The sequence below is a fragment of the Chiloscyllium punctatum genome, chromosome 19 (assembly GCF_047496795.1).
Source record: "Chiloscyllium punctatum isolate Juve2018m chromosome 19, sChiPun1.3, whole genome shotgun sequence".
NCBI classification, from domain to species: domain Eukaryota; kingdom Metazoa; phylum Chordata; class Chondrichthyes; order Orectolobiformes; family Hemiscylliidae; genus Chiloscyllium; species Chiloscyllium punctatum.
The window spans coordinates 88,947,458-88,974,941 of NC_092757.1; the positions used below are offsets into that span (position 1 = coordinate 88,947,458).

A 27,484-nucleotide genomic window follows, 5' to 3' on the forward strand; every position below is an offset into this window, starting at 1 on the left:
GCAGCCTAGAGATTGCATTTGGAACAAGTGGAAAAGGCAATGGCTTGTTTATAATTTTGTAATTGTCTGTTTCTAACCTTGAACCTGGTTGCTTAATTGGGAGTCATTATGGGATTGCCTCCTTTTAAAAATAAAGACCACTAATAGTCTGACCTGGCTAAAACTTTCAACAGAACATCGCTTTAGTATTAAGTTGTGGGAACTCTGTATATAGAAATGAATCTTGCAGTTGAAATACTTTGTGGGCCAAGTCACAGCAAACAAAACTTCTAGCTACCTTTTTTGGACAAGATTTCCCTGCTTATCTGACATCTACTTTGCTTTATTTGTAAGGCCTATTCTATTTTTTGGGCTCCATTGTAAATTTCAGTCAAGATCCAGAAGTCCATTTCAAGTACATTCAGGCTGCTTGTAAAACTGGACAGATCAAAGAAGTGGAACGAATTTGTCGGGAGAGCAATTGCTATGATCCAGAACGTGTGAAGAACTTCCTTAAGGTAAAAACAATTTGTCCTGGTTTTTTGGTTTGGGCATACACTGGATATACTTAAGTAACTCAGTTTAGTAAATGAGAAATTTTGCAATTCTGTGTGTACTGCAGAGTAAAACTGGAATTGTGGCTTGCCTTTAAAAAGTAATGTTTCAAATTTCCTTTAGATTGTAAAGCTTTTTTTGCACTTTAGTCAATAAATGACTTGTAATGTTGTGTTGGCAGTACGATTTTTATAGCAAAGGAATTGCCTAAGACTAAGTTCAGGACCAAGTTTCTCATTTCCAATTTTGTTGCCAAACCAACCAGCTTGCATATTCTTGCTGAACCCAGCTTGGTCAGGCAAGACTTAGTTTAGTTCTCTAAAACAGCAATACATAAGTGAGAAGTTCTCTAAGAATACCTGACTGGAAGCAGTTCCCTCTTAACCAGAGGTTGAATCCCATCCTGAACTTGGAGCTAGCCATAATTACATTAGCTACACTCCTCCTGTAGTGTAAATTGGTTTTACTGATATGCATTCAAAACCAGTGAAATGTGATCAAATACAATTTTTTAAAGTAACTAGTACATTTGTGGCTTGAATTTAACTGGTTTAATGACTAAGCAGTCTAGTGAAACTAGCTTCTGTTGACTGGTCAACAGACCCATAAACCACTTTATTTCAGACCCAGTTTCACCTACATGAGGCTGTTTTGTTTTAGCTGTAAATCAGATGATTCAATAACTATGTTTAACCTATTCTGCTGCTTGTCAGTTTGTATAATATGTTAAGTGACCAGCTCCTGATGGAAGCTATTATCTTTTGTGCTGTCCCTTGTCTGGACTGGGCAGGACATGTACCAGGTAAATCTTGCAGCATAGGCAACCCCTTTCCTTTTCCTTCCTTCTAGCAGTGTCCTTTACTTGTGCAGGATAGTGCTCTGAGATGTGCTAAGACATTGACAGAATATCATTGTGGACTGGTGACAGTAGAATGACCCTCAAATATCATGTAGCCATCTTTTTTTAGGATTAATAGAAAACTAATGAGCAGGTAGTTCTAAAGCTTAACTCCATTAATGGATCAAAGCAGCAATTTTGACTCTCATTCATAAATCTAGCTGGTATAAATGGCAGAGGGGAAAATAATTAGCCATTTATCTTGCAATGCACTTAAAGTGCAGAGCATGATTTCAGTGAAAAAGCTAAGTATGAACAACTATTCATCTTCAATCAAGTTGAGACCTCTTCAGGCACTGAAGTGATTTGAACACTTAATTCTTGCAAACCTTTAATGGTCTCAAGTCCAAAACCAGGCTGAATTTGGGAGTTCTCCTGTGTAGATGGAGGAAGCTAGATCGTGTATTCGGTTTTTTTTTGGGGGGGGGTTTAGGGTAAGATGTCCAGCTGTTAGGATGTGATGCAAAGCATGACTGCACAGCTGGCAATGTTGGCTCCGTTTCACATGAAGTTCACTTACGTGCTATTGCAGTCATGAATTGACAGTCCCCTCTTTTTTTTTTTGTCAGCTTGCAAGACACTTATTGCATTGTCCCAATTCAGCTTGTGGGCAGTTGTCCATTGCCACTAATGTCTTTAATGGTCAAGTGCTCCCTGTGACAGTATAGATCTGTGGGGTCCAGTTGCAGAGATTTCCAGCATTGAAGGAATAACCATATATTCAAGTTGGAGTGTTACTTAGCACCTTTGACTCAAACCAATACTAGAAATAAGCTGCCTGTTTGGTGTATCTAAAGCAGGATATAGCACAGTGGTATCCTAAATACTAACTTTGTAAAAAGAGGAATTTCTAAAATTGACCAGAACCTCTTCTCATACAAAAGTCCACTACAGACTGCGGCTAAGCTTGAAAGGGAAAATAATTCTGATTAGTTGCAGTCAGACTCAACTGCAGTTATTCATTTGCTTAATGAGCTTAAACTGTGATACTTTGGAAAGCAGTCAATGATTACAAATCTAAACAATCAGTGCTGTTCCTGCAGTAATTGCTAGCTTCAATACCATCACTATTGTAGATGTAGGGTTTATACTGTTCTACCCATTGCTTGGAGATGAGTTTTTCCAAACTTGAATGTTTGGGAATTAAGAATAAATAGCTTCACCCAAACATTTGCCTACATGTTTCATACAAAGCCTCTAGAAGTGAAATCCAACTCTAGTGAGAAGATGGCTCTTAAAATCTCTGTCCTGTGATATTCGAACAATAGGAGACTAGAGACCAAGTAAGGTCTGGGGATCCAGGTTCCAATCTTGCAGTGACAAATGGAATTTGAATTTAATAAAATATGGAACAACCTAATCACTTGGCTTTTAAACCATCTGGTTTACTAACTTCATAGTGAAGCAAGTCTACCATGCTTGGTCAGTTTGCATGTGACTCCATACCCATAGCAATTTTGGTTGACTTGACTATCCTCTTGGGAATAGGCAGTAAATGCTGGCCTGGCCATCACTGTCCTCAGTCATTAATTTTTTTAAATTTTATTAAACTTCAACTTTGTAGAATCATTTTGGCCAAGTAGACCAACTTTGAACAAGCTACAAAATTTATTTCTCAACCTGATCAGTTGAAGGTTGAAAATTTTTTAATTTGACCAAGATTTTCAGTTTTGGCTCATTCAATTTGCACACTTGATTTGTCCCTGCTGTGTTCAATGATTTGAGCCACTTTTGTCAATTAGAGTTGCCTTTCAACATCTGTTTGAACTAACAAAGCTAGTAAATTGATCTACAGTAGGAATCTTTTCTTATTCCCATGTGTTCTCAACCATTATGTAGACCTGAAATGGCTTCAGTTCAAAAGTTCCAAGCCTTTTTAGAAGGTTTGTCTTGCTTTTAATTCTGGTGGCTAGTTTGAATCTACCCAATTTCAAAGTACCTTATTTCTATAGGAAGCCAAACTGACTGACCAGCTGCCTCTGATTATCGTTTGTGATCGTTTTGACTTCGTGCATGATCTGGTGTTGTACCTGTACCGCAACAACCTTCAGAAGTATATTGAGATATATGTTCAGAAGGTGAGTGTGGGGGAGGTGCAAAATGGCTTGGACCTATGAACTGTTATGTCTAATTTGAGCAGATGTTAGCTAACTGTGTAGTACATTTAAATTTAAACAACTTTTTTTCTTGTAGATTAGTTGCCACTAGGAAATATTAATAAATCCTTGTTGAACAATAACATTTTGTCCTGATAGGTAAACCCAAGTCGTTTGCCAGTTGTGGTTGGAGGGCTTCTGGATGTAGATTGTTCAGAAGATGTCATTAAGAATTTAATTCTTGTTGTACGTGGACAATTCTCTACTGATGAACTGGTTGCTGAAGTAGAAAAAAGGAACAGGTATAGCAAATCTCAAACTTGTCTAGGACACTTTTTTTTTCTAATTTGAGCTTGAAATTTTGGTAGCTGAGTATTGTTCATTCCAATTCATAACTTGTGAATTAATAACTATGTTGAATGTACTGCTGGAGGAACTGATCCGGCATCTGGAGTAAAATTAAGTCTGACTTCAGAACTACTTCCTTGCAGCTCAGTGCTAGTAATGCTAACCTTTCCTAGATGTTCTATTTTGGTCTCAAAAGCCATTCAATAGACTTGAAGAATCTACAAGCACATGTTAGTCTCCAAGCCTCTAATTTTAAAGCTGCTTTGCACTTTCCCACATTCTCTCTCACTGAGCAGATTTTTCCAGGTGATCCAGGGACTGAGCAGTAGGTCTGACAGATGTACAGCAGGGAAACAACAGACCTTTTTTTTTGTCCAACTTGTCTGTGCCAAGCAGCTCCCAACCTAATCTAGTCCCATTGCCACATCCCTCCAAACCTCCCCTATTCGCAGACCCATCCAAGGTACCTTTTTAAAAGTTGCAATTCTACTAGCCTCCACCACTTCATCTGGCAGCTCATTCCATACATCCACCACCCTCTATGAAAAGTTGCCCCTTTGGTCCTTGTCGTCCCCCTCCACCCTAAACCTATCCCCTCCTGTTCTGGACTTTCCTGCCAAGGGAAAAGACTGTCCATTCATCCTATCCATGCCCCTCAGATTTTACAAACCTCTAAGGTCACCCTTCAGCTTCTGACCCTCCAGGAAAAACAGCCCCAGCCTATTCAAGCTCTCTATAGCTCACCTGCCAACTTCCTTTTCAATATCAAATAGGAAGGATAGCACACCATCTAAAATTGACCTAACCCATGTACTATACAACTGCAACATGACCTCCTAACTCCTGTATTTCATACTCTGGGTATGCTTTCTTTATTGGTCAATGCTGCCTTCACTATCCTATGAACCTGCACTCCAAGGTCTTTGTTCAGCGACACTCCCTTGGACCTTACCATTAAGTATATAGGTCCTGCTAAGATTTGCTTTCCCAAAAAATGCAGCACCTCAGTTATCTGAATTAAACTCATCTGCCCATTGGCCCTCCCTTTGCTTTTGAAATTACAATAGGCCACACTTAATGTGATTTCCTAAGCACTTGTGGATCTGCTATCATACCTGATCCACTAAATCTATTTGCAGATAACTTTTTTAATGAACATAGAGCATAACGAGCACTCCAGTTCCTTAAACTGGCTTTGCTATTCAGGCCATGGCTGACCTGATGTTTTAATTCTACTTGTCTCCATCACATCAACTTTCTGAAGATCAGTCTTTATTTTGCACAATGCCTTAGTCACATGACCTTTTTTCTCTACTGCTTTTCCTGAGGACTTGTCCGAAGACTCTACTAAACTTGCAATCAGTTGCATAGTTTTCTGGATTAGCCTTGACTCACTAGCAATGTTTAATGCTAGTGCACTATTCACTAACTTGAGCTCATTTTTCAGACTGAAGTTGCTGCTGCCCTGGCTGGAATCACGCATTCATGAAGGCTGTGAGGAACCTGCTACCCACAATGCACTTGCTAAAATTTACATTGACAGCAACAATAACCCTGAGCGCTTCCTCCGGGAGAACCCATATTATGATAGCCGTGTGGTTGGTAAATACTGTGAGAAGAGAGACCCCCACCTGGCTTGTGTGGCCTATGAGCGTGGCCAGTGTGACATGGAGCTCATCAATGTAAGTGACTTAAACTCCACTTTAAGTATGGTGAATACAGAAAATGCAAATCAGGCTGTAAAGCACTTTAGTTCTGTCTTTTAGCACATTATAGCTAGATACTTTAGTTCAATTGGCATAGAGAATTAAGTAGATAAATATTACAGCTAGAATGTTGCCAAGTGATGTGACTATGGCTTAGTAATTGTGGTGCAGCTCTTTAGAATAACTTCTAATTTACAGGTGATGTGAAAACATGCCTTCAGACTGGCACTTTTTTTGCTTGGTCTTTAAAAAACCTTGCCTTGAGCTGCTATCTTTTTTTTTAACACCCACAGGTGTGTAATGAAAACTCTCTGTTCAAGAGCCTATCCCGTTATTTAGTCCGTCGGAAAGATCCTGAGCTCTGGGCAAGTGTCCTGCAAGAGACTAATCCTTATAGGAGACCTCTTATTGACCAGGTAAGAACTAATTGACAGCTTAAACTTAAGTTTGCAAATAGCTTTATGAACTTATAAATTTGACACTTTGTTTCACTTGTCAGTTGTTTAGAATGACTGCTATGAAACTGCATTATCTGCAGTAAACAAGCTTACTTTCAGAGCACTTAGTGAAAATAGGACTTTTTTAAACATGAGGAGAAGCCTACAACCTTCAACTGAAGAAAACCAGTTTGAGGATCACTTATGGGAGTCAAATTGTTTGACTTTCATCTGGGGTATTGCCAAAGAAGTCTGAGTTTTAAAAGTTGTCAGATGGTGGCAAATTATTAACTGATTTTATCTAGAATCTGATCAGAAGAACACTTGTGACTAGAACTTTCACCTCTGGACAATAAGTGAAAATATAAGCAATAGCTGGGTCAAACCAAGATTAGGATCTTTGCTACTTCCATCTAAAATTGATCTAAAATGTGGGAGGGTGGCATCCAATCCTGGACAACACTCCTTTCCAACTATATTCAAAAGTAACTTTTTATATGCAGGGATCAACAAAGCTATTCAACATTTTTAACATTCATTGGAGTAATGTGCAGGACAACTTTTCAACTCCAGCTATTTTATTGGCCATCAATTTAATTTCCCAAACTGAAGGTTTAGTCTAAAGTCCTTCTAGGAAAGGTTGGTTTGAATAACGTGAGCTTGCCAAAGTTTCAAATTACCTTCATCAATATTAATCTAGATTTCCTTTTGGTTAATCAAGTCTAACGGGGGGCACTCATTAAATTTGTAAAGAATGGGTTTGTTATCAAATGTTTGGAAATCTCTCTTGTGCTTTTATTTTCAGGTTGTACAAACAGCTCTGTCAGAAACTCAAGACCCTGAGGAGGTTTCTGTTACTGTAAAGGCTTTCATGACTGCTGACCTTCCAAATGAACTAATTGAATTGTTGGAAAAAATTGTTTTGGACAATTCTGTCTTCAGTGAGCACAGGTAGCACAATGAAGTTGATCTTTATCTGCACTTGCAGCTATGTTTAATGTTCACCTCCAACTTGATTCATCTTGTGATCCAGCAGCTATGGCATTTGGAAATCCTAACCTGGGTTATTTTGAAGTTGCTGGTTTTAATACAGACTTCAATTCCAAAGGATGCAACAACAGCCCTGTTTGGCTAAACTAACTTCTTGACCTGACACAACTGAGCATAATATCTTTGATCTAGTATGCTTGATGTCACCTAGCTGCTGGATTTGGAACTCCTGATATAGGAAAGGTCTGGCACTCCATTTGCAATGGTCCAAGATAAGCAACATCAAATCTAGAACCCAGATCTTGTGCACTGCCTGAATTTGCAAGGCAATCAAACTTGACTTGGCAGCAAAACATGCCCAAATTGACAACAGTCCAATAAGTTACTTTATGCTCATCTACACCAAATTACAAGTTTAAGTTGGGTCATTAGGATGGACTTTTGAGCTAATGTTGTTGGCTATTAAGCACTAAATCTTAAGGCTTACTGCTATAGCCATAGAACTTTTCATGTATTTTTCAGTTCTTGAGCATTTAATCAAGTCAGGCTCCTCTGCGCTTTAAGCAGTGCAGTTCAGACACTAACTAGGGTTTTGTACATACTAATTGCTCTTAGCAATTGTCACAAATCTACCCTCTAGTTCTGTAATTTTCTCTCCATCTACTTCATTCAAGCCCTTTTTCATGACTTAACACCTCTACCAATGCTTACTCACTCCTTGGTCTTCTCTCAGGACCAGTCTGATTCTCCAACTATTCCTAATATCTAGAATTATTCAGTTTCAACCTGGGGTTGACAGTACTGTAGTTTGAGGCTGAACCTGCAATCATAAATTTAATCTCCAGAATTCCACATCAATTGGAGTCTTTCATCCAGTTATGTTCCTGTTGATCAGTACAAATGCTGTTTTTATCTCCTGCAATCCTTAAATCTTGCTGAATAAGACACTGGTTTTATTAGAATCTCTGCAGTCATGTTCCCTCACCAATCCCTTTGCCATTGAGTCTACTAGACCACTACAACCAATGCACACAATTTGGTGTAACACTTAGTTTCTCCAACCTAGAAATCTGCAGAACTTGCTGATTCTCACTGCTATCAAAGCTGACCGTACCCGTGTGATGGAGTACATTAATCGTCTGGACAACTATGATGCACCTGACATTGCCAACATAGCCATTAGCAATGAACTCTTTGAAGAAGCATTTGCTATCTTTAGAAAATTTGATGTGAATACATCTGCAGTGCAGGTGAGATGTAATGTATTTTTGCAATTTTTAATGTAGCATCCCTTTAAGTTGCTCTGTTTTAACATTGCCCTGCATTCTGAAGGTGCTGATTGAACACATTGGAAATCTGGACCGTGCCTATGAATTTGCTGAAAGGTGCAATGAGCCTGCAGTATGGAGCCAACTTGCTAAAGCCCAGCTTCAAAAAGAGATGGTTAAAGAGGCCATTGATTCCTATATAAAGGCAGATGACCCATCATCCTACATGGAGGTTGTAGAAGCAGCCAACAAAAGTGGTAACTTGTGCAAAAAGATTATTCATCTAAATCCGTACTCCGATTTCAACTAGTTTTTAAGCCTCTAGTCAAATCCCTTGACTGACAGAAAGCAAAGGTGAGGTTGCTAAACTGCAACTAGTGAAAGTAGTCTTCAGAACAAAAGCTACAGTCAAATTCCACAAATCTCTAATGTGGGGAAATTAGTCACTTGAATGAAAAATGCAGAGTTCATGAAATAGAATGTTTCAAATTTCTGCAGCCAAAGGTATCTAAAGGCCAAGACATTGTGCTGTACTCCACATACAGCTCATGGACGCTAATGGGATGCTATTAGAATGTGTTTTTTGCTATTAGCATTTACTTTACACAAGGTGCTGAGACAGCATTTTAAATGCTGTGGCTGGTTTTAATTCCCATTATAGTCAGCTGTACAGCATAGGAACAGACCTCTTGGTCTAATTTCTGTGCCAATCTGATCCTGAATTAATCTAGGACCATTTGTCAACATCCACTTCACCTTCCCTATTAATATACCTATTCAGTTTCCTCAATTTTAAGGAAGGATGAAAGTATTAAAGGCAGATCAAACTTGTAGGATAATACTTGGAACAAGTAGTTGCCTGATGAGGAAAGATTGGTAACTTCTGACACCTACCAATCTTGAATGACCCTGATAAGGCATATGGCATTTTGATTCCATAATGGGAAGCCATGTCTGAGTGCTGCCTTACAGCCACTTCAGGATTGTGACTAACTTTGCCTTGGGTGATTGAGATGAGGTCATTGAATGTTAAGATGGGTTTTGATCCTTTGGCAAGGGAATAAAAAGTATCAAATGGGTCAGCTGTGAACTCTAAATTTGAGCTCAGTTTGTCTGCATATTAAAGCAGAATAGACTTGCTCAACTAGTATTGTCTAAACCAGACAAGTTGCACCTGCATTTAATCTGCTTTTTTTTCAGGTAACTGGGAGGACCTTGTAAAGTACTTGCAAATGGCTCGGAAGAAGGCCCGTGAGTCTTATGTGGAGACTGAACTTATTTTTGCACTGGCAAAAACCAACCGCTTAGCAGAGCTGGAAGAGTTTATAAATGGTCCCAACAATGCTCACATTCAGCAAGTATGTTTTGATAAGTGTTGGAGAAAGTCTAACCCATCCGCAGATACAAAATGTGCTATGTTTCACCACTAATTTAGTTCAGACACAACATCTAATACTTTTAAAATCTGAATTTCATATTGCACATCAGCTGTAAAATTTTTAAAGCTACAAAAAACTGAAATTAAGTGCAGACAATCCATGACTGGGTCTGAAGTACAAACAAAAACCATTTTTAAACACCTGTAAGTTGTGGTGCTGGACTAGAAGTTTTTGGATTACCTTGGACAAACTTGGTTTTGAGTCACTCTTTGATACCTTTCTTAAGAATATGCCATTGCATCTTTTGTGGCCTCTAGCCTTTCAAGTAGTCTCTGACTGGATGTAAGTCTATAGTTTACTTTCCAAGCTATATTTTCAAAAAAATGGGTGCTTTTTAGTTCTATATTAGACCCTGTAAGTACATTCAGGATTTAATTTGAAGCTGCTCACTGAATTGAGACCTGGCTTTTGGTTGATGGGTTCTATAGTGCAAACCTTTCTGTTCCCAGGTGGGTGATCGCTGCTATGATGACCATATGTACGAAGCTGCTAAGCTGTTGTACAATAATGTGTCCAACTTTGGCCGCTTGGCATCAACCCTGGTTCATCTAGGGGAATATCAGGCTGCAGTGGATGGTGCCCGCAAAGCAAACAGCACTCGTACTTGGAAGGAGGTACATGTTTTTTGTCTTTCTAACTTGATCACCATGCAGGACATCTTGACTAATCCAACTTTAATTTCTAGACAGTGGTGGGTTGGTCTTTGGTTTCCCCCAAAGTAATGGATTGCAATTTAGTTCCCTTAGGAATAGAAGTAAGAGAAGCCCTTGATTCTGTTCCAAGAATTGCTAAATACTTGGAATGGAGTTCTTTCGCGATGAACAGATGTGGAGGTAACCTGAAGAATTTAAGAATCCAAGTAGCGAAATCAAACTTAACTTAAATACAAGTTTGTGACCCTAGGTATTTCTGAAACTAGGATAAGTTGGAAATTTGTTTGCAATTTTCCATAACTTGATACAGAGGAGTAAGTTGAATGCAACATCAAATCTCTGGCTCATTAACCTCTCTTTTTTAGGTATGTTTTGCCTGTGTTGAGGGAAAGGAGTTCCGTCTGGCTCAGATGTGTGGTCTCCATATTGTTGTACATGCTGATGAACTGGAGGAACTTATTAACTATTACCAGGTAACATGTCCTTTTGATCAGTCCAGCTTGTGTACTTTGTGCAAAGTGCAATACAGACAAATGTTTTCCCACTTGTATCTCAAACTTGATTAAGGAATGGGTTTTAGTCCACCCAAATAGGAATGAATTTGACCTGGCTTTTAATTATGTTTAAAACTTCCCCATAAGCTGCTGAATTTCATGTGGCTGAAAGCAAACTTGTGCTTGTATTGATCTTTGTTTCTTGTTCGTAGGACCGTGGTTACTTTGAGGAACTGATCACCATGTTAGAGGCAGCACTTGGTCTGGAACGTGCTCATATGGGCATGTTTACTGAACTGGCTATCCTATACTCCAAATACAAGCCCCAGAAGATGAGGGAGCACCTGGAGCTCTTCTGGTCCAGAGTCAACATTCCCAAGGTAAGCTTACACTTTTTTATGACTTAATGCAAGGGAATTGTGGATGTTCAGTTACTAACTGGCTATAATTGAACAGGTACTGAGAGCTGCTGAGCAGGCTCACTTGTGGGCAGAGCTAGTCTTCCTGTATGATAAGTATGAAGAATATGACAATGCTATCATTACCATGATGAACCATCCAACTGATGCATGGAAGGAAGGACAGTTCAAGGACATAATTACCAAGGTAAGCATTGCAGATGTTCAAAATTTGAACCTGTGGTGATGGGCTGCTTTGAGGATTCAACTGTTAATTTAGCTTGTGGCTTGAGTAAGGTTCCTTGGTACTAGAGAACTTTCCCTTTTTTTACCTGCTTTCACTTAACTGATCTGAGGTATTAAATGCAATTAAATTTTATCCCAGTGCATTTTTTGGCAGTGAGTATAATATGCACAATGAACCTTTTTTTTTCCCTAGCAGGAATGAAGTATTGAATAGATGGACTGAATTTCAGGTGTAGAGATTTTGGGTCCTAGTGCACAAGTAGCACTGTTTGTATGCAGTTAGTCTTGTTAGCCTTTTGAGCTGTATCTAAGGAGTTGAAGTATAATAAAGGGTATTGGTGAGACAATATGCAATTTTGGTCTCCCTAAGGATGAGTACAAATGTATTTTAGGAGAAAGTGGGGATTGCAGATGCTGGGGATCAGAGCTGAAAGTTTTGCTGGAAAAGCACTGGTCAGGCAGCATCCAAGGAGCAGGAGAATCAACACTTCGGGCATGAGCCCTTAAGCCTGAAGGGCTCATGTCTGAAATGTCGATTTCTCCTGCTCCTTGGATGCTGCCTGACTGTGTGCTTTTCCAGCAACACAAGTGCTTCTGGCTAGGTTGAGGAGCCTTACTAGATTGCCTGGTATGAAAAATTGAGGATGATTGGACATTTTTTGTTTTGACTTAGTTGCATCTGAACAGGAAGATCCTCCAAAAGTGGTTTGTTGAGGCTGTAAGGGTGCATCTCCAAATAGATTGGAAGGGTGACGGGATCCTGGCAAGTAGTTCAGAGGGTACAGAACCTAAGATTAAATTGAAGAGGCAAGATTTTGAAGTCAAACATAAGCTAGAGGCCCAACTTTAGAAAGATTAAACCAATATGTTAATGCAAGCTTCCTGAGGAACAGATCAGATTAAGGTACAGAGGCTTTGGTATAATGCCATGTCTATGACAGACGTAGCTGAAAGATGTGCAGAACCAGTCTTTAATCGGGATTAAATGAGGTCAATAGCAAGAATAGCTAGCTGTAACCAGCAGTTTATAATCTATCCTAATCAGGTATGCAGAGTTGCATCAAATGTCAACCCAGAAGAACCACTATGAAATTATGGTGGGCTAACAAGTCAGATCACTTGATTTATTGTCCCATTTACTGAGATAGTAAAGACTTGTTGCTATCCAGGCAAATCAGTGGCCCCATGGTAGGGACTTTAATCTACATCAATTCCCTCAAGGTGAAAGTGATCTCAGACAAGTGGTACTTGTAGCTATTTCTGGGCTAATAAAGCTAAGAGCAAAAGGTATTGTTGAACTATGCAAAATACTTGGACCACAATTGGAGTACTGTATGTGATTCTAGGCTCCATGTGATTCCTGTAGGAAGGATGTGGAGCAACTTTATCACATTTGCTGCTTGGGTTGGAGGTCTTTGCTTAAAAGATTTGCTTGGCTTGAGGCTTTTGTTTTCCTTGAATCAAAGATTGAGAGGATAAGAGATGGCCCAAAAGGCCTTGTTTGAGGTTAGCTGGTTAGCTGAGCTATCATGCAGATGCCTCATTACCATACTGGATAACAGTATGGCTTCTGGAGTGCTGTTTTGTCCTGCTTGGGTTTTTGTTCCATCTAGGTTGAGGTGAGTCACTTCTGGGTCTTTAGATGTTTGTACACTGGCCTGTCAGCCTCCCTGGTTGAAAACCAAGCTTCCAAGAGTTCTTATCTGTGGTCTGTCCTATGTTAGTAACTCTAGCATAGTTGAATTGATGGCCATCTGACCTTGGTTAGTAACAAGGGGGCATAGATTTTTAAGCTGAGTTTGAAGGCTGAAGAGTTGGACTCATTTTTTCAGAGGGTGACCTGTCTGGGACTTTGCCTGAAAGGCTGGTTGAGTTAAACTCCCTGGCATTTGAGCAATATTTGGTCTCCTCTTTCCCCCATTGCCATAACCTCTAGGACTATAGGCCAGGAACATGATTGTTGGCATGGACATGACTAGTTGAATACCCATTTTCTGTAGCATGTGCTTTGATTCAAAGTGTAGGAGATTCTGAATGCTCTTTAAGAGTGGTTATTTCCATGCTGACTTCATGGGTTGGGTCACATCTAGGGGACACTTAAAACACAGGCCAATCAAAAATGTAAGATTTAAGATTGGACAAAGGAATTAAAGGCTACTGGAATAGCTGGGGAGGTGGAATTTAAAACTAGAGATTTTTGTGCTTGAGTTCAGGGGGCTAAATCATAGAATCCTACAGTATGAAAGCATGCAATTTGGCCTTTCAAGTAGAAAGCAAACCTTGAAGCATCCCATTTAGTCCCACCCCCATCTCTAACCCGACACTTCCCATGGCTAACTCTCCTAACCTGCCAATCTTTTTGGATTAGGAGGAAACTAGTGCATTGAGAGGAAACCTGTGCAAGCACAAATATGTAAACTCAGTTGCCAGAGGATGGAATTGAACCAGAGTCCCTGCTGCTGAGGCAGCAGTGCTAACCACTGAGCCACCATGCCCCTTGGTCTGATTGCACTGATACTTTGTTCATGCTTTCAAACTTGCAAAAGTGAGTGTTTTGGAACATTATCCTGCATTAGAATCAGGCAGTGGTCTGAACTTCATGCAATCTAACCTGTTGCACAATGGTGAAATTTGGATGGAAGACTTTAGTTCCAGCTTTAACCACTAGGTGATGCTAAACACTACTTGGACACTGCCATCTGGTGGCTAAGGGAAGGTATGTTTTTAAGCACTAATGGAAACTTAGTACTTTGTCAGCAAAGTGACTGCATAAATTGAATTGCTGTAAATTAGTTTTAATATTTCTATCACTTTAAATGAAGTGTTTTGGCTAGCCTACATAAATCTTTGCTTTCATAATTGCCTTCAATTTCACTTAAGGTGGCCAACGTAGAGCTCTATTACAAAGCAACACAGTTCTACTTGGAGTTTAAGCCTTTATTACTGAATGACCTACTGATGGTGCTATCCCCTCGTCTGGACCACACACGTGCTGTGAACTACTTTACCAAGGTACTTAGTACTCTTCTAGACAAACTCCAATTTTTTCACATGGAAGCATTTTAAGTCACATCTGCTAACTGAGTCATTCTGGCATGTGACATTCAGGGTAGTGTAGAACCCTTTTCTTTTGCAGAAGTAAAGTACTGCCTTGCTGGAAACCATTCCGGGGAAGAAGCTGTTTGTAATTGCAAGAGCAAAAATCAGCTTTAGTTTAGAATATTTTAATGTGGGTTGTCAAATCAATTTGGGTACAATTCTGTCACTATTTTTAGCCTTCTTGGGTTCAGACCTTGACAAGTACCAGCAGGCTGTTTTCAGTATAAATATCCATACTGTTGTCCTGCTTTTCTCCTTGCCCCTAAAATTGTGAATTCTCTTTAAAATCAAATTGAATTTGGATTTTAATATTCTAATTGCCCACCCAGCTGCTATCCATATTTGTGGTGTAGAAGCTGCCAGACTTTCTGGCCTTGAAAGGTTGTGTCCAGAAGCTATCATTTTTGCCTGCCACAGTACTGGATGTGATTCAGTGTAGGTACTGAACCTGATTAGTGGTGACCAAGGGATTAACATGTTTTTTTTTCTTTTGAATGTTTGAACTATTCTTGCAAGAAGGTAGATCCCTCTGACTGTAGTATATTGAAATTGGGTTGATCAAATTCAATGAGCCATCCACCACCTGGATGCTTTTGGATATTGGCCCTTGGGACTTAATTAGATTAAGGTGACCTTGAATCTCCATGAAAGTATTTGGAGCTTGTATTTCTTGGAGTAGACTTAATCAATTTTGAGATTTTGCTGATTTTTAGATCACTTGTTTGTACTTCTTCATTTAAGATTTTCTCATAGCTGTCACAAGTATTTTTGCTTCAGGTGAAACAGCTAAATTTGGTTAAACCTTACCTGCGCTCTGTACAAAGTAACAACAACAAGTCTGTGAATGAATCATTGAATAATCTCTTCATCCAAGAGGAAGACTACCAGGTGGGTGAAAATGAATTTGAATCTAATGTTTGCAAAGCAAGCAACTTATTACACTTCACTCTCATTTGAGATGCTTTGACCTGAAATGTAGAAATGATTAAACTTGTTCCAAACCCTAGAACCACTTCTAACTTGCAGATGAATTCTTGAAGGTGTTCTCCAATAAGTCAATAGACTATCTGGGGACTGGGCAGGTCCTTTTGTCCCCTGCAGACTATCTTTGCCTTTTAAAGATTTCAAGCTGACTTTAGCCCCTTCAATCTATTTTTATCCCTGCCCTGAAAATTGAGACTCTGGAGCACTACTTCCTCAGGCTGTTTTTAAAAAAAAAATGGGACTATCAATTCTACCTCTACCCCAGAATGACTGTCACTCTTCTCCCCACCCCCTGCATCTAATTCACTTGGATCCTGGTCCTTTTACCGTATCTGTGCAACTAGATGTGGCAGCATTCTGTCTTTAAGAAAGATGCATTTACCTGTCTACTTACAATTTCTCTCAACTTAGGCTCTTCGCACATCCATAGATGCATATGACAACTTTGATAACATCTCCCTGGCTCAACGGCTTGAGAAGCATGAGCTAATTGAGTTCCGACGAATTGGTGCGTATCTGTTCAAGGGCAACAACCGTTGGAAGCAGAGTGTGGAGCTATGCAAGAAAGACAGGCTGTATAAAGTAAGATCTGCTTATGTTCAATTCATGGTCACCTAGTGAATTTGAAAAATGTGTTGCTGGAAAAGTGCAGCAGGTCAGGCAGCATCCAAAGGAGAAGGAGAATCGTCATTTCAGGCATAAGCCCTTCAGGAATCTTGAAGGGCTTATGCCCAAAATGTCGATTCTCCTTTTTTGATGCCTGACCTGTGCTTTTCCAGCAACGCTTTTCAGCTCTGATCTCCAGCATCTGCAGTCCTCACATTCATCTAGTGAATTTGATCCAGCTCAGCAAAGCTTGAATGCATATGCTTTGGGTGTTACATACACTTGACACTCCAGTGTATGGTGTCTCAATGGAAACAGACTTTAAGAAGTCTCCCAGACTACATTGTGTTCCATGTGACTAAGTGCAATACAGATAAGTAGTTATACTCTTGTAGCCTTTGGAAATTACTTGAGGACTAATAGGACACTGAACAACTTTGCATACTAGATATCTTACAAATCTATTTTGAAATATCAACTAGAGACTTTGATGGCTTATACAGGTAAAGTCTGACATTTTTTTTTCTCATAATTGTGTAAATGCAATAACAGATGTGCTGAAGGGGTCAAGCATTGTGTGCACTGGTGTACAAATCAATGCTGGAGGGTGGCCTGAGGAACATGGATGCCTGGACAATGTGTGCCATAGCACTGCATCTCTAAAGAGAATGTTAACTTTCCAATACTTCTGATTTTCAATTCTGGTTACTATGCCTGGAGTTGGCCTGTGAACTTGTAGGTGAAGACTGCATTTTTAAAACTTTTTTTTTTTGGATGGATATCAATTAGGTCAAAAGCTCCACTTCAAAATAGGAGCTGAATTTTGAGTATTAAAAGCTTTAGTCTTGGACTGTTCACAAGAAACAAAAGGTAAAAGGCAAACACTTCAAAGTGATTGCTAATTTCAAGCCATGCAGCTGTTTAGGGTCAGCATGTGAAGTGTGGCCTTGCAGATCTGGAAGCTGCTACTGCTTTCTGTGCCTGAGGTCTGCAGTAGGAGGAGAAATTTAGAAAGTTGTTCAATGAACTGACTGGTTGGTTGAGGCATTACCATTTTGTCCTGTAAGTTAACAATGTTTAAGTGTAAGCTTAAAACATTTAACCAAGTGACTAAGGTCTTAGCCACACTAGTTCATTTAAATATGCCAGCTGTAGTTGAAAGAGGTAGTGTACATGTGTTCCAGCCTGCAAAAGAGGCTTGTTTTTAAATAGTAAGGTTAATGTTGACCTTGTGGCATTTGGGTTTTGATTTGTAATACAGTAACATATCCAATTGTAGAATTAATGATTGGGAGCAAAAGTGTAATTCCAACTCAAGACTAATACATGAGCAGCCAACTGAATTTTTGTTGGAGTGGGTAGTTACATTTTCACAATATCAAAGATCAGGGCTCCTGTATAGGTAAATTCAAGTACACTAAGCCAACTCTGATTGGCTCAACATGTAATGTTAAGTTTCCCAAATTTAGACCAAGTGCAGTCAGTGACCAGTTGCAATAAAGATTGATGTGATCTAGCAGTCTCCATATTGCCACCACTGGCACAGATTTATATAACCTTCACAGCAAGTGAGTCCATATGCTAACCAATCCGTGCAAACCTGTATGCAGTTCCCCTAAGGGCACTTGTGGCACAGTGGTATTCCTCACTTTGAGCCTAAAGTGGTTAAAGTTCCATGTACTCTAATTGTCAAATTTTAACAAATATCTAGAAGGTTTCCTACCCATTTCTTTTGGTCTCATACCCACTCAGGACAAATATCTAAAGTGCTCCAGTTTAACACTGCTATATATAGCATGTATTCATTGATGCAAATTTTGTATGGCATCCCACTCTGGTTATGGATGCTTTTTAAGTTAGTAGAGAAATAAGCTTTGTTTTTTAAAAATGATTTGTATACATTCTCTTGCAGTGTATTTCAAATTTTAATGTTTTCCATCTCTTCAGGATGCTATGCAATATGCATCAGAGTCAAAGGATACTGAGCTAGCAGAAGAACTGCTTCAGTGGTTCCTTGAGGATGGGAAGAATGAGTGCTTTGCTTCTTGTCTATTTACTTGCTATGACTTGTTGAGGCCAGATGTTGTGCTTGAGCTGTCTTGGAGGCACAACATCATGGATTTCTCCATGCCTTACTTCATCCAGGTGATGAGGGAGTATCTCTCAAAGGTATGTGCTCATTGAGTTTTCAGCACCAAATAAGAGGCTGTCATAAATGTTTGTACAAGCTGATTGTGGTTGCTGCAGTTCTTGATTCACTTCCAATGAATCCCACATGAATAGTGCAAGTGAATGTTGGCATTCTGCTGAATTTGCTGTTTTGCTAGTTTAACTTAATGGTTGTAAAATGGTTCATGCTATTTAGTAAAATGCCTAATTACTGGAATACTGCCCCTTTCTCACTTCACTTTAATCATGTGGTTAACTTATTCAAATGAGCGTCCAGTTATAGCCCTTGTTCCCTAATGTCAAATTTGATCAGTTAAAAATTAAACTGTAGGTGCTGGAAAAGCTTGTATCTGGAAAGAAATCAGTTAACAGTTTGATTTAGGTTACCCTTTGTCAGTTGATGGTAATTAAGATGCCAGTTTCTATGCAGAAGATGGGGTCTGGTAAGGAGTGAACAATAGGTGGGATGGAGCCAAAAGAATTCCACAGACAGGAGTGGGTAACTACCTGGCTAGGAGGGTTTCACCATCCTGATGTCTTTTTTTTTATTTTAATCGTGCTATTACATATAGTCTTTCCTGATTTTCCACTGTCATTTGGGCATGGTCTTAACACAAACAAATGATTTGGCAGTCCAGAATTTGATTTATCCATAACAGGCCAAGCTAATCCAAAGGTGCTAGGCTGTAAATTGACTTGACTATGAACTGTTTCAGATTAGCACAACTTGGATACTAATTAGTAAATTTATCATACTTGATTTGCTTGTACTATATGCAATTTGGCTGACACTTTAGTTTGGAAAAAAAGTTCTTTAGTGAGTTTTGTGAAGACTTGTAGCTCAGCTTGAGGTTCTGGATGTAGGCTTGCTCAGAGCTGGCAGACTCACTCTTCTGACATTTTAGTTTTACCATACTAAGTATCATCTCTACTGAGTCTCCAGATGAAACTCTGGAGGCTCACTGAAGATGTTACTTAGTATGGTGACACTATTGTCTGTCTGAAAATGAACCATCCAGCTCATCAAACAAACCTGTATCAACATAATGCTTTCAATGTCTTGCCAATTTTAATCCTTTTGTACAAAGTTGGTCCAATCCTGTAGTGACTCAAGATTACAAGTGAAGAGCTTTGTTTACGAAGACCTTATACTAGCTGTTGGGAGATCTGCAGCAGTGAATGTCCTGCAGAGTCAAAGCTACTATTGAAGAAATGGCTTCATATCTCCAGAATCAAATTGTAGTGAACTGCTGAAAAGTTTTTTTTTGTAGAACTGTTCACTATCTCAGTCCCTGGTTTGAGTTTTATGCTAAGCTTCCTTGTTGAATGAAATAGTTTCACTCCCTGATCTAGTGAAGACTTTCTTTTCTAGACTCTAGTGTTGACAAGTCAGATTTTGAATGTTTTGCTATTGTTTTTAGATGGTTTTATTTTAGGATCTGGTAGCTTTCAACAGCTCCCAATATCAAAATTTTTATGCAAGATTTTCTGCGTCATAATTGCTATTTTGACATCAAGAAGCCCATGTCCTCAATGGGCATACAGATGAGGGCATTCTTCAGATTGACCTTTTTTTCTTTTGTTGTCTAAGGCTTGGTGTGCTGCAGTTGATTGACAGCAAGAAAGTGGTTAACCAACTTCCTCTTTATCCAGTTCCTCTACCCATCTCTGCAGTGTTACTTTAACATATCTAACACCTTTGCATTCCTGGGCCACTAATTCCTGTGCAGAATTACAACCTCTTAATATGCTTGCAGTATCTTTTTTATTTTTCTGTACTTTGGCAAGCTACCTGTGTTTTGCTTGCAGATGAATGGCATAATAAAATCAGGTTACAAATCTGTTCAACTTAATGCAACCAGTGTAAATATGTGATCACAAGTTGGGCCGCCTTGGCAAGTAGTGGCTGTGGTTGTCTTGGGACTTTGTGGCACAATAGTATCCCATCTCTGGACCAGAACATCTAGGTTTAAGTCCCATCTGTCTGAACAGATTTTTTTAAACTCAAATAGCCTTTGCCTTTGAACTAATTTTTCTTTTTCCAACTGAGCATTGGGATGAGCAAGATTTTCTAGCTTGTCACATGAATCTAGATTCAAGCTGGAGAAGTTAATTGGTTTATGATAGCACTTAAACATCAAGACTTGTAGCCAATGTAATGCATTACCACAAGTCCTACATAGGATACTGAAGACATCCAACACATTTAAAATGGAATCTCGGCTGTTACTTAAAACCACACCAAACTTCCATCTTGCTATGATCAAGTTACTTGGTTTTTATTCTGCCATCATTCATCTGTATTTGTCCTTCCTGATGTTTTGTACACTATGCTACTGTTTACTGTTCTCTACCTTCCCCCACCCCCCCCCCCCTCCTTTCTCCTTGATTCTTTGCTTTTTTTTTTGTTGCTGTTTTCTACCTGCTTTATTGTGCTGGACAAGTTTGGATTCTAAGCTGCTACCCTCTGAATTCCCTTGCAGGTTGATGAAATAAAGAAAAAGGTGAAAGTTGACTCATTTTCCATCTTTAGTTCTGGAGACTGAAACTCAGGAAATCTGCATGAATTTTCCTTCCCATCTTACACTGCTGCTTTTTAACTCCACTAGATCCACTGCAAATCCTTCCGAGCAGAGTTAGAGCAGTTGAAGTGTTTAGTGAGGACCTTCGTAGTGACTTTAAGTCACTGGCAGGAATTAGCAGGTGGCCTTTATGGTGACTGGTTCACAATCCCTGCCTTTTGAAACTAAAACTGGACTTGTTTTAACTTTTGAAAACTTTCCACTGTGGTATTAGACTTAATGTGAGTATTTTTAAAGATTGTGATGTAAGATGCAAACTGCCTAACCTCTTCAGAGGATTGTGAACCAGCTTATGAGCTATTCTATTAATATTATCAATGGACTGCCTGACCAACATGAGACAGTTTGAGGGGTTTCATGATTGGACCTGACCCACACACTGTTTCTGCTAAAGTTGTGTCCCTGTGGTGTCTTTGCTCCAGTGACTGGCTTTTTTGTCAAGTCACTGAAGGGTAAGAAAGCTGTTCACTAAGTGCTAATTTAGGTAGTTTACTCAAGTTTTTGAATTAGCAAAGTCTTTTTAATGAGTCAATTCTAGCCATAGCCAAGTGGCTCAACATGGTGCAAATATGTCCATGGGGGGCTTGAGGCAAGTGGGCAGCAGTGTTGTGGGTACAGCCATTCAGTTGCCCCCTCTAGCCACTGTGTGTGTGAAAAATGGGTATCTGAACTGCAGTGTTTAAAACTTGAGCATGTGCAACTCCATTTGCAAGGGGAGCTCATTTTGAAGCCATGAAGCATTTCTGCTTGGCTGTGTGCTTTTAAAGAGCCTGTTTGGCAGAACCATCTCAGGCCTTTTTGTTTTGCTTCAGTACTTTGCCTAATTTTTCATGCACACAAATGCTAAAATGAAACATCAGCATGTTTTAACCTACAAACTGCAGTTTGCTGGCTGCAGTTCATGGAAAAGCCTTTTTTGTGCTGCATTTATTCTAATTCTTCTACTAACTGCCATTAACAAAGGGGTATGTAAAGAATTTTAAGCTGTTTGCAGATCAGTAAAAACTTTGTGCAGCACTTGCTGTCATCCAGTTAAATGGATGATGCATGCTTAAGTCTAGTTGTGGTTAGACATTACTTTTTAAGTGGGTCTGTGATTTAGTCATGCTTGTACTTAACTTCACCAGCACAGTAACTTAAGATTTTATTTTGGTGTAATTGGTGAAATTAGTGTTGTGCCTTCCCTCTTTTTTTGGGGTGTGGCAATATTACTCACTTGAATTGGTGAAAAGTGCTTTCCCTTCAGAAAGGGAAACTCTACTTCAGTACCAGTGTAGCTTTAGTTCCTCCTTTGGAAGGCAGTTGGAGTACAGGATAAAGGAGTGAAATATATGTGCACTTGATACTTGCAAAGTGTATGCAATTGTCCTGTAAGGTAGAGACTTTAATTATATCTAATGTAAATTTAACTATGAAAACATGAGCAGGAAGGAATATGGATAGGCATTTGTGGTATTCCACCTCTGGTTATTCGAGTGAGGAACAACATTTGGAAAAATGCCAAGCTGCAATGGCCAAACTAAAACTGTATTTGAGTCACTAACTTGGCTGCTTTCAATATCAGTTGCCCATGTTGGTTGTCATAGCATGTTCTGGATCTGCCTTTCAGTTAATGTTTCTCTACATACCTCTGACTAATACAGTAATGTTAATATTAACAAGCATGGGCTTGGGACCATTCAATGGATCAGCACCCAAGGTGCAAATATTGCATGCAGCAGTTAATTGTCAGCATATGTGGTGATTTAAGCTCTTACTAACACATTGAGCGTTTGCATAAGTATTTTTGATCTTGGTTATGTTAACATTGCTTGAACCTTCTAAGGATTAAATGGCTTGTTTTGCCTTTACCACCTGAGCGGAGTTGATTTTTGAGTTGACTGCAGCCCTGAGTACAAAGTGTGATTGAGCTCCACTACTCCATCCTAGACAACTGAGGCTATTATTGGGCTAGTGCACTTGCTCTGATATCTCTGACCACTGAACCTGATTTTACAACTTTCTTTGACAAGTAATAGTAAAGCACTTGATTTGTAATGGAATGGTCCCAGCTAGGAAGCCCTGGTTCTGTTTCTTCTACTCCCTTAAAATCCCTGTGGCTGTAAACTTCTGGTTTAGTGGAGACATGGCTTATATTTTTAGCTTCATCTAGAATACTTAGTTTTTATAGGCAACGTGTTTTTTGAATACATGAAAAATTCCTTTTTGTAGCCAAATTATCTCCACTTTCATCTAAGTTGTGAACTCAAGTAACGCTATCTTTTGGGACAGACCTAAAATTGATTCTGGCTGACCTTAAATTTTCCTCACTTTGAGTAACTTCTAACTGAAGAACTGACTTGTAACTGTAGATTACTTTTTTTTTATCTGGTCTGGACATAACTAGCCTTTCTCATGTTTTCAGTCTAAGCTCATGGTATGAATAATGAGCATTTTCTCTTTACTGGTTAATGCTCTGTATATTGCTGGTGTCTGCAAGTTGACTACCAAAGCTGCAGCCTGTAATCACAATTACAAAATCCTATACCCTAATTCCAAGGTTTTCTTTGCTTTCCCATGGCAATATGAAAGACATTAAGCATAAATGCTTGATACCAGCTAAATCTATTTTGGTACTTCGTCTCTGAAATGCTTCTAACCAATATTGACAAGTCTTGAGACTGTGTGTACTCCATAAGGCTGGAGACAATATTAGCAGTTAGACTCAGTGTCCATATCTTTAGCCTCAGGCCTGTGATCAAACTACTTGGCAAGAAGGGTCTGTCTCTACTGTAAGGCTGACTAGTCACTGGCTGATGTACCTAAACATGAGGTAGTTCTAAAATGAACTTGGAATGACATAACACTTTACTGGAAATTAATTGCAATATTTCAAAGCCAACTTGGTTTGACTTGTAGAGCAGTGAAAATGCAACATCACTTTATTTGAAGTTAGGATTTTTATTCCTGCTGTTTGGGGAATCTTTTGCAGTCCACTTTGTGCAGCTGTTTAGCCTGGATTGATGTAGAATGACAAGGGTTCTGATGCCTCATAGACCCTAGGAATGGTAATGAATACCTATAGCTCCAACTTGTGTTGTCTAGGTTCTCTTTGCATTGGAAGGGATCATGTGACAAAGTACAAGTGGAGTCTTGTGGGTATATTCCTGTTCAATGCAGCTGTTTTTTCAGCTGGCTTGTTCTAATTCCTATATCTCACTTCAATAAGATTATGTTCAAACATGGTGCTGATTAGTTTGTCTTTCTTTGGGAAAGCACTTGATGCTTCCAACTCATCAAAGTTTGTTTCTATGTTGGATGAACCTTTTTTGTTTCCTTGCCCATGTCTCTTTTTTTTCTCCCCATCAATGAACTGGGAGCCTACTCCAGTCTAAGGTTATGTTGGGCTTGTGGATAATGCCTCAAATGGAGGTTTGAATATGCTTCCCAAAGTCCTGCATGCAATTCCCTTGAGTGGAACTTCTTAATCAACACAAGTAATTGCAGGGGAGAAAATAACACTGCTGGTCTGCAATCAAAGCAGTTCTAATAAATTCCAGAAACTGACCAGTAAATTGAACTAGTCAGCTTTGCCATACCATTAAACTCAGTTTTAGTTTGCATTATAATCCATTGAATGGTCACTTGTTCCCTGTTTTGGAAATTTCTAACTTGAGCATTCAAAGGCTTTTCTGTCTGAACAGGAAGCAAACCTTGCCCATGTGGGACATGTGACTGGTATTTGTTTGGGTTTTTCAGGTGGATAAGTTGGACATCTCTGAATCGCTGAGGAAAGAGGAGGAACAGGCTACTGAGACAACCCCCATTGTTTATGGTTTGTTACTTGACACTACATTGCTTAACTGGTAACAGGCATTTATAATGTAATTTAAGTAAATTGAGAAGTGTTATTCTCTCTCTCTCTCTCTCTCTCTCTCTCTCTCTCTCTCTCTCTCTCTCTCTCTCTCTCTCTCTCTCTCTCTCTCTCTCTCTCTCTCTCTCTCTCTTTTCCCCCCCCCAATGTGGTTGTGCCGATGTTCAAAGATGCAAGCTACCAGTAAAAGAACCAGGGCCTCACCTTGCCGGTACTAACCTGTGGACAAAAGATTTGACCTAGGCATTTGACTTAAATGTCCAAATCCAGGTCAGACAGCTGACTGTCATGATCAATTCTCAATACATTCTGCTTGAAATGGAGTGCCGATAGGTTTATTAACAATGACCTTGAAAATAGTTGACTAGATGTTCAGTTGAAATTGCCTCAAACTCTGATCCTTGTGATGCTGTCTTGTATCTTCAGTGAAAGATCATGGTACTAGTATTTAAGGCATGAATCTGTTGCTTGGTGGTCTTGATCCTTCAATTTTAAATCCACTGTCCATGACCTTGTCAGTTATATTGAACCCTGAAATGCAAAACAAGCCAAGATTATAATTGTGGGATGGCTTTGACAGGGCAAAAACTTAATGGATTGCATCCCCTTAATGAGACTCTCTGCAATCATACCACCAGGCAATAGTGATATTTTCAATCTAAGATACCTAGAATGAAAGCTGCTAATCTAACTACAGTATTAGGAAAAATCCCAGCTGGTCAACTCCCTTTTTTGGGAAGGAAACTGCCATCCATAATTGGGTCACACCCACACCTGACTCCAGACACTGGTTGACCTTTTAAATTAGAGCTGGGCAATAAATGCTGGCCTAGCTATCAACTGCCTCACCCTGTGAATTTCTAAATTGGCTCCATGTTAACTGGATCATAGTAAAATGTTAAATTTGTGGGGTGCAGATCTTAATTGCAGCTGAGGGTTCTTCTAGATTTGCACTCAGAGCATAAGTCATTAGATGACTGATTTTAATCAAGTTGTTGCCTTAGACAAGGGGAGAGACTGACATTGAACCTGTGCTATGGCTGTCACACTGTCACGAGCCAGCTGTCCAGCCAACTGAAGCTCACCCCATTGCAGTAGTGATGTGCTACACAAGTGGCCATAGCTAAAATGCTGATTTGACTTTCTGTTGAAATCCAACTGACAAATAAGCATATGGATCTCTTATGACAGTACAGGCTTATGTTTTTTACTTCCAGCACTCCATGTTGTGTGCTAATTGTTTTCTTTTCCTTCCATGCAGGTCAGTCACAGCTAATGTTGACAGCAGGACCCAGTGTGAGTGTCCCTCCACAGGCTGCCTATGGCTACAGTTATGGTGCCCAACCATATGCTCAGCCTGGCACATATGGGTATAGTATGTAAGGCAAACATTTCCAAGTAACTCACCTGCTCAGCATCTGCCAGTTTCCTTCCATCTTGCAACAGGGAAGAGAAAGCAAAGCTCTTTATATTGTATGTCATGAAGGACTTCAGTCTTTTTTCTTTTCTAGTTCTGAATGTTTGATCACAGCTGTCTAACTCATTCCTCACATTCCATGTTAATTAGATTGTGATTTTTATTTGAAGGGGAATGGTTGTTGCATTTAAAGTGCTCAGTGTGAGCTCATGTCCTGCAATACAGTCTATTGTAAAGATTTGCACTCTAGTGAGACATTAATGTAGTATCTCCCAACTGAGCAGCTTGTGGCTGTATTTAAAAACAGTAAATCCTATTGTATTCATTATGGTAGAAGTGGAGTACAGGACTTGGCTGCTTATGTTATGTTAAGCAACAAAAACACTAATCACAGTGCACCCAACACCATTATCTAAATGTTGGAAATTGAGTAATTCAGTAAAAATTGAAAAGTTCCTGTCTCATGATTTGAACTTGGACTCCCAATCTATGCAGGCTCTTTAAAACCATGCAGAGGTCTTTAAAGTTTTTACTACAACTGTTTTCCCCCCTCATTAAGGATGGTCTCCTGTGCTAATATACAGTGCTAATGTGGGACCACTGGTTTTGACAGTCACTGAACCCAGTCTGTTTCCAACCCTGTGCTAAGGTCTTGCATTTGCTGGATATTGTGGTGTGTTAGGTCACTGTCTTTGAGTGTACAGAATTAAACTGTCCTGTCAGTTTTGTGCAATTTGAAAGCAGATTGGAAATAAAAAACAGGATTATGAATCTCAATGTTTTGTCCTTTTTTTTCATTTTTAGATCACTTTCTACTGCAGCTAATTAATGGAGTACCTAAAGAAATAGGGCTACAGTTTCTAGATGAACATATTTTAGAGCAGACACTCCTGGTGTATCACAACTAAACTACCTAGTAGCAGCACCACTAAGTATTGTTATAATTAACCAATATGCCTTGATGTTATCTGACACCTAAAGTACTGAGTCAAACCTAGAATTGAATACCCATTTTGATAAATGCATTCTACATCTTGTTTTGAGGTTACTACTAGTCAAACAGTTGACTTTCAATCTCTTACTAGAAAGGTAATGGTCTAGTGCTGCTCTCTAGATTGATCCAGAAACTTATGCCCAAAATGTCAATTCTCCTCCTTTGCTGCCTGACCTGCTGTGCTTTTCCAGCAACACTTTTTTTTTTTTTTTTTCCCAGCTCTGATCCAGAAACTCAACCAAGTTGTGGTGACTTTGCTTTAAACCCTGTCTC

At 39.4% G+C, this 27,484-nt stretch overlaps 1 protein-coding gene across 2 annotated transcripts in view; it reads left to right on the forward strand.

Moving 5' to 3' along the window:
- cltcb (clathrin, heavy chain b (Hc)) overlaps nucleotides 1-26,994 on the forward strand; it is a 62,724-nt gene extending 35,730 nt beyond the window's left edge. The window contains exons 15-34 of one of the 2 annotated variants that reach the window (XM_072590016.1): nucleotides 334-497; nucleotides 3,385-3,510; nucleotides 3,688-3,830; nucleotides 5,324-5,558; nucleotides 5,876-5,998; nucleotides 6,825-6,970; nucleotides 8,076-8,259; nucleotides 8,342-8,534; nucleotides 9,478-9,635; nucleotides 10,166-10,330; nucleotides 10,735-10,842; nucleotides 11,076-11,243; nucleotides 11,320-11,469; nucleotides 14,388-14,519; nucleotides 15,384-15,494; nucleotides 16,002-16,172; nucleotides 18,144-18,365; nucleotides 20,849-20,869; nucleotides 24,686-24,761; nucleotides 26,062-26,994. In XM_072590016.1, the coding sequence (XP_072446117.1) occupies nucleotides 334-497; nucleotides 3,385-3,510; nucleotides 3,688-3,830; nucleotides 5,324-5,558; nucleotides 5,876-5,998; nucleotides 6,825-6,970; nucleotides 8,076-8,259; nucleotides 8,342-8,534; nucleotides 9,478-9,635; nucleotides 10,166-10,330; nucleotides 10,735-10,842; nucleotides 11,076-11,243; nucleotides 11,320-11,469; nucleotides 14,388-14,519; nucleotides 15,384-15,494; nucleotides 16,002-16,172; nucleotides 18,144-18,365; nucleotides 20,849-20,869; nucleotides 24,686-24,761; nucleotides 26,062-26,183 (2,918 nt within the window). In that variant the 3' untranslated portion in view covers nucleotides 26,184-26,994. The remainder of the gene's footprint in view (nucleotides 1-333; nucleotides 498-3,384; nucleotides 3,511-3,687; nucleotides 3,831-5,323; nucleotides 5,559-5,875; nucleotides 5,999-6,824; nucleotides 6,971-8,075; nucleotides 8,260-8,341; nucleotides 8,535-9,477; nucleotides 9,636-10,165; nucleotides 10,331-10,734; nucleotides 10,843-11,075; nucleotides 11,244-11,319; nucleotides 11,470-14,387; nucleotides 14,520-15,383; nucleotides 15,495-16,001; nucleotides 16,173-18,143; nucleotides 18,366-20,848; nucleotides 20,870-24,685; nucleotides 24,762-26,061) is intronic. The other variant, XM_072590017.1, reaches the window with a different exon arrangement.
- The last annotated feature ends 490 nt before the right edge of the window (nucleotides 26,995-27,484 follow it).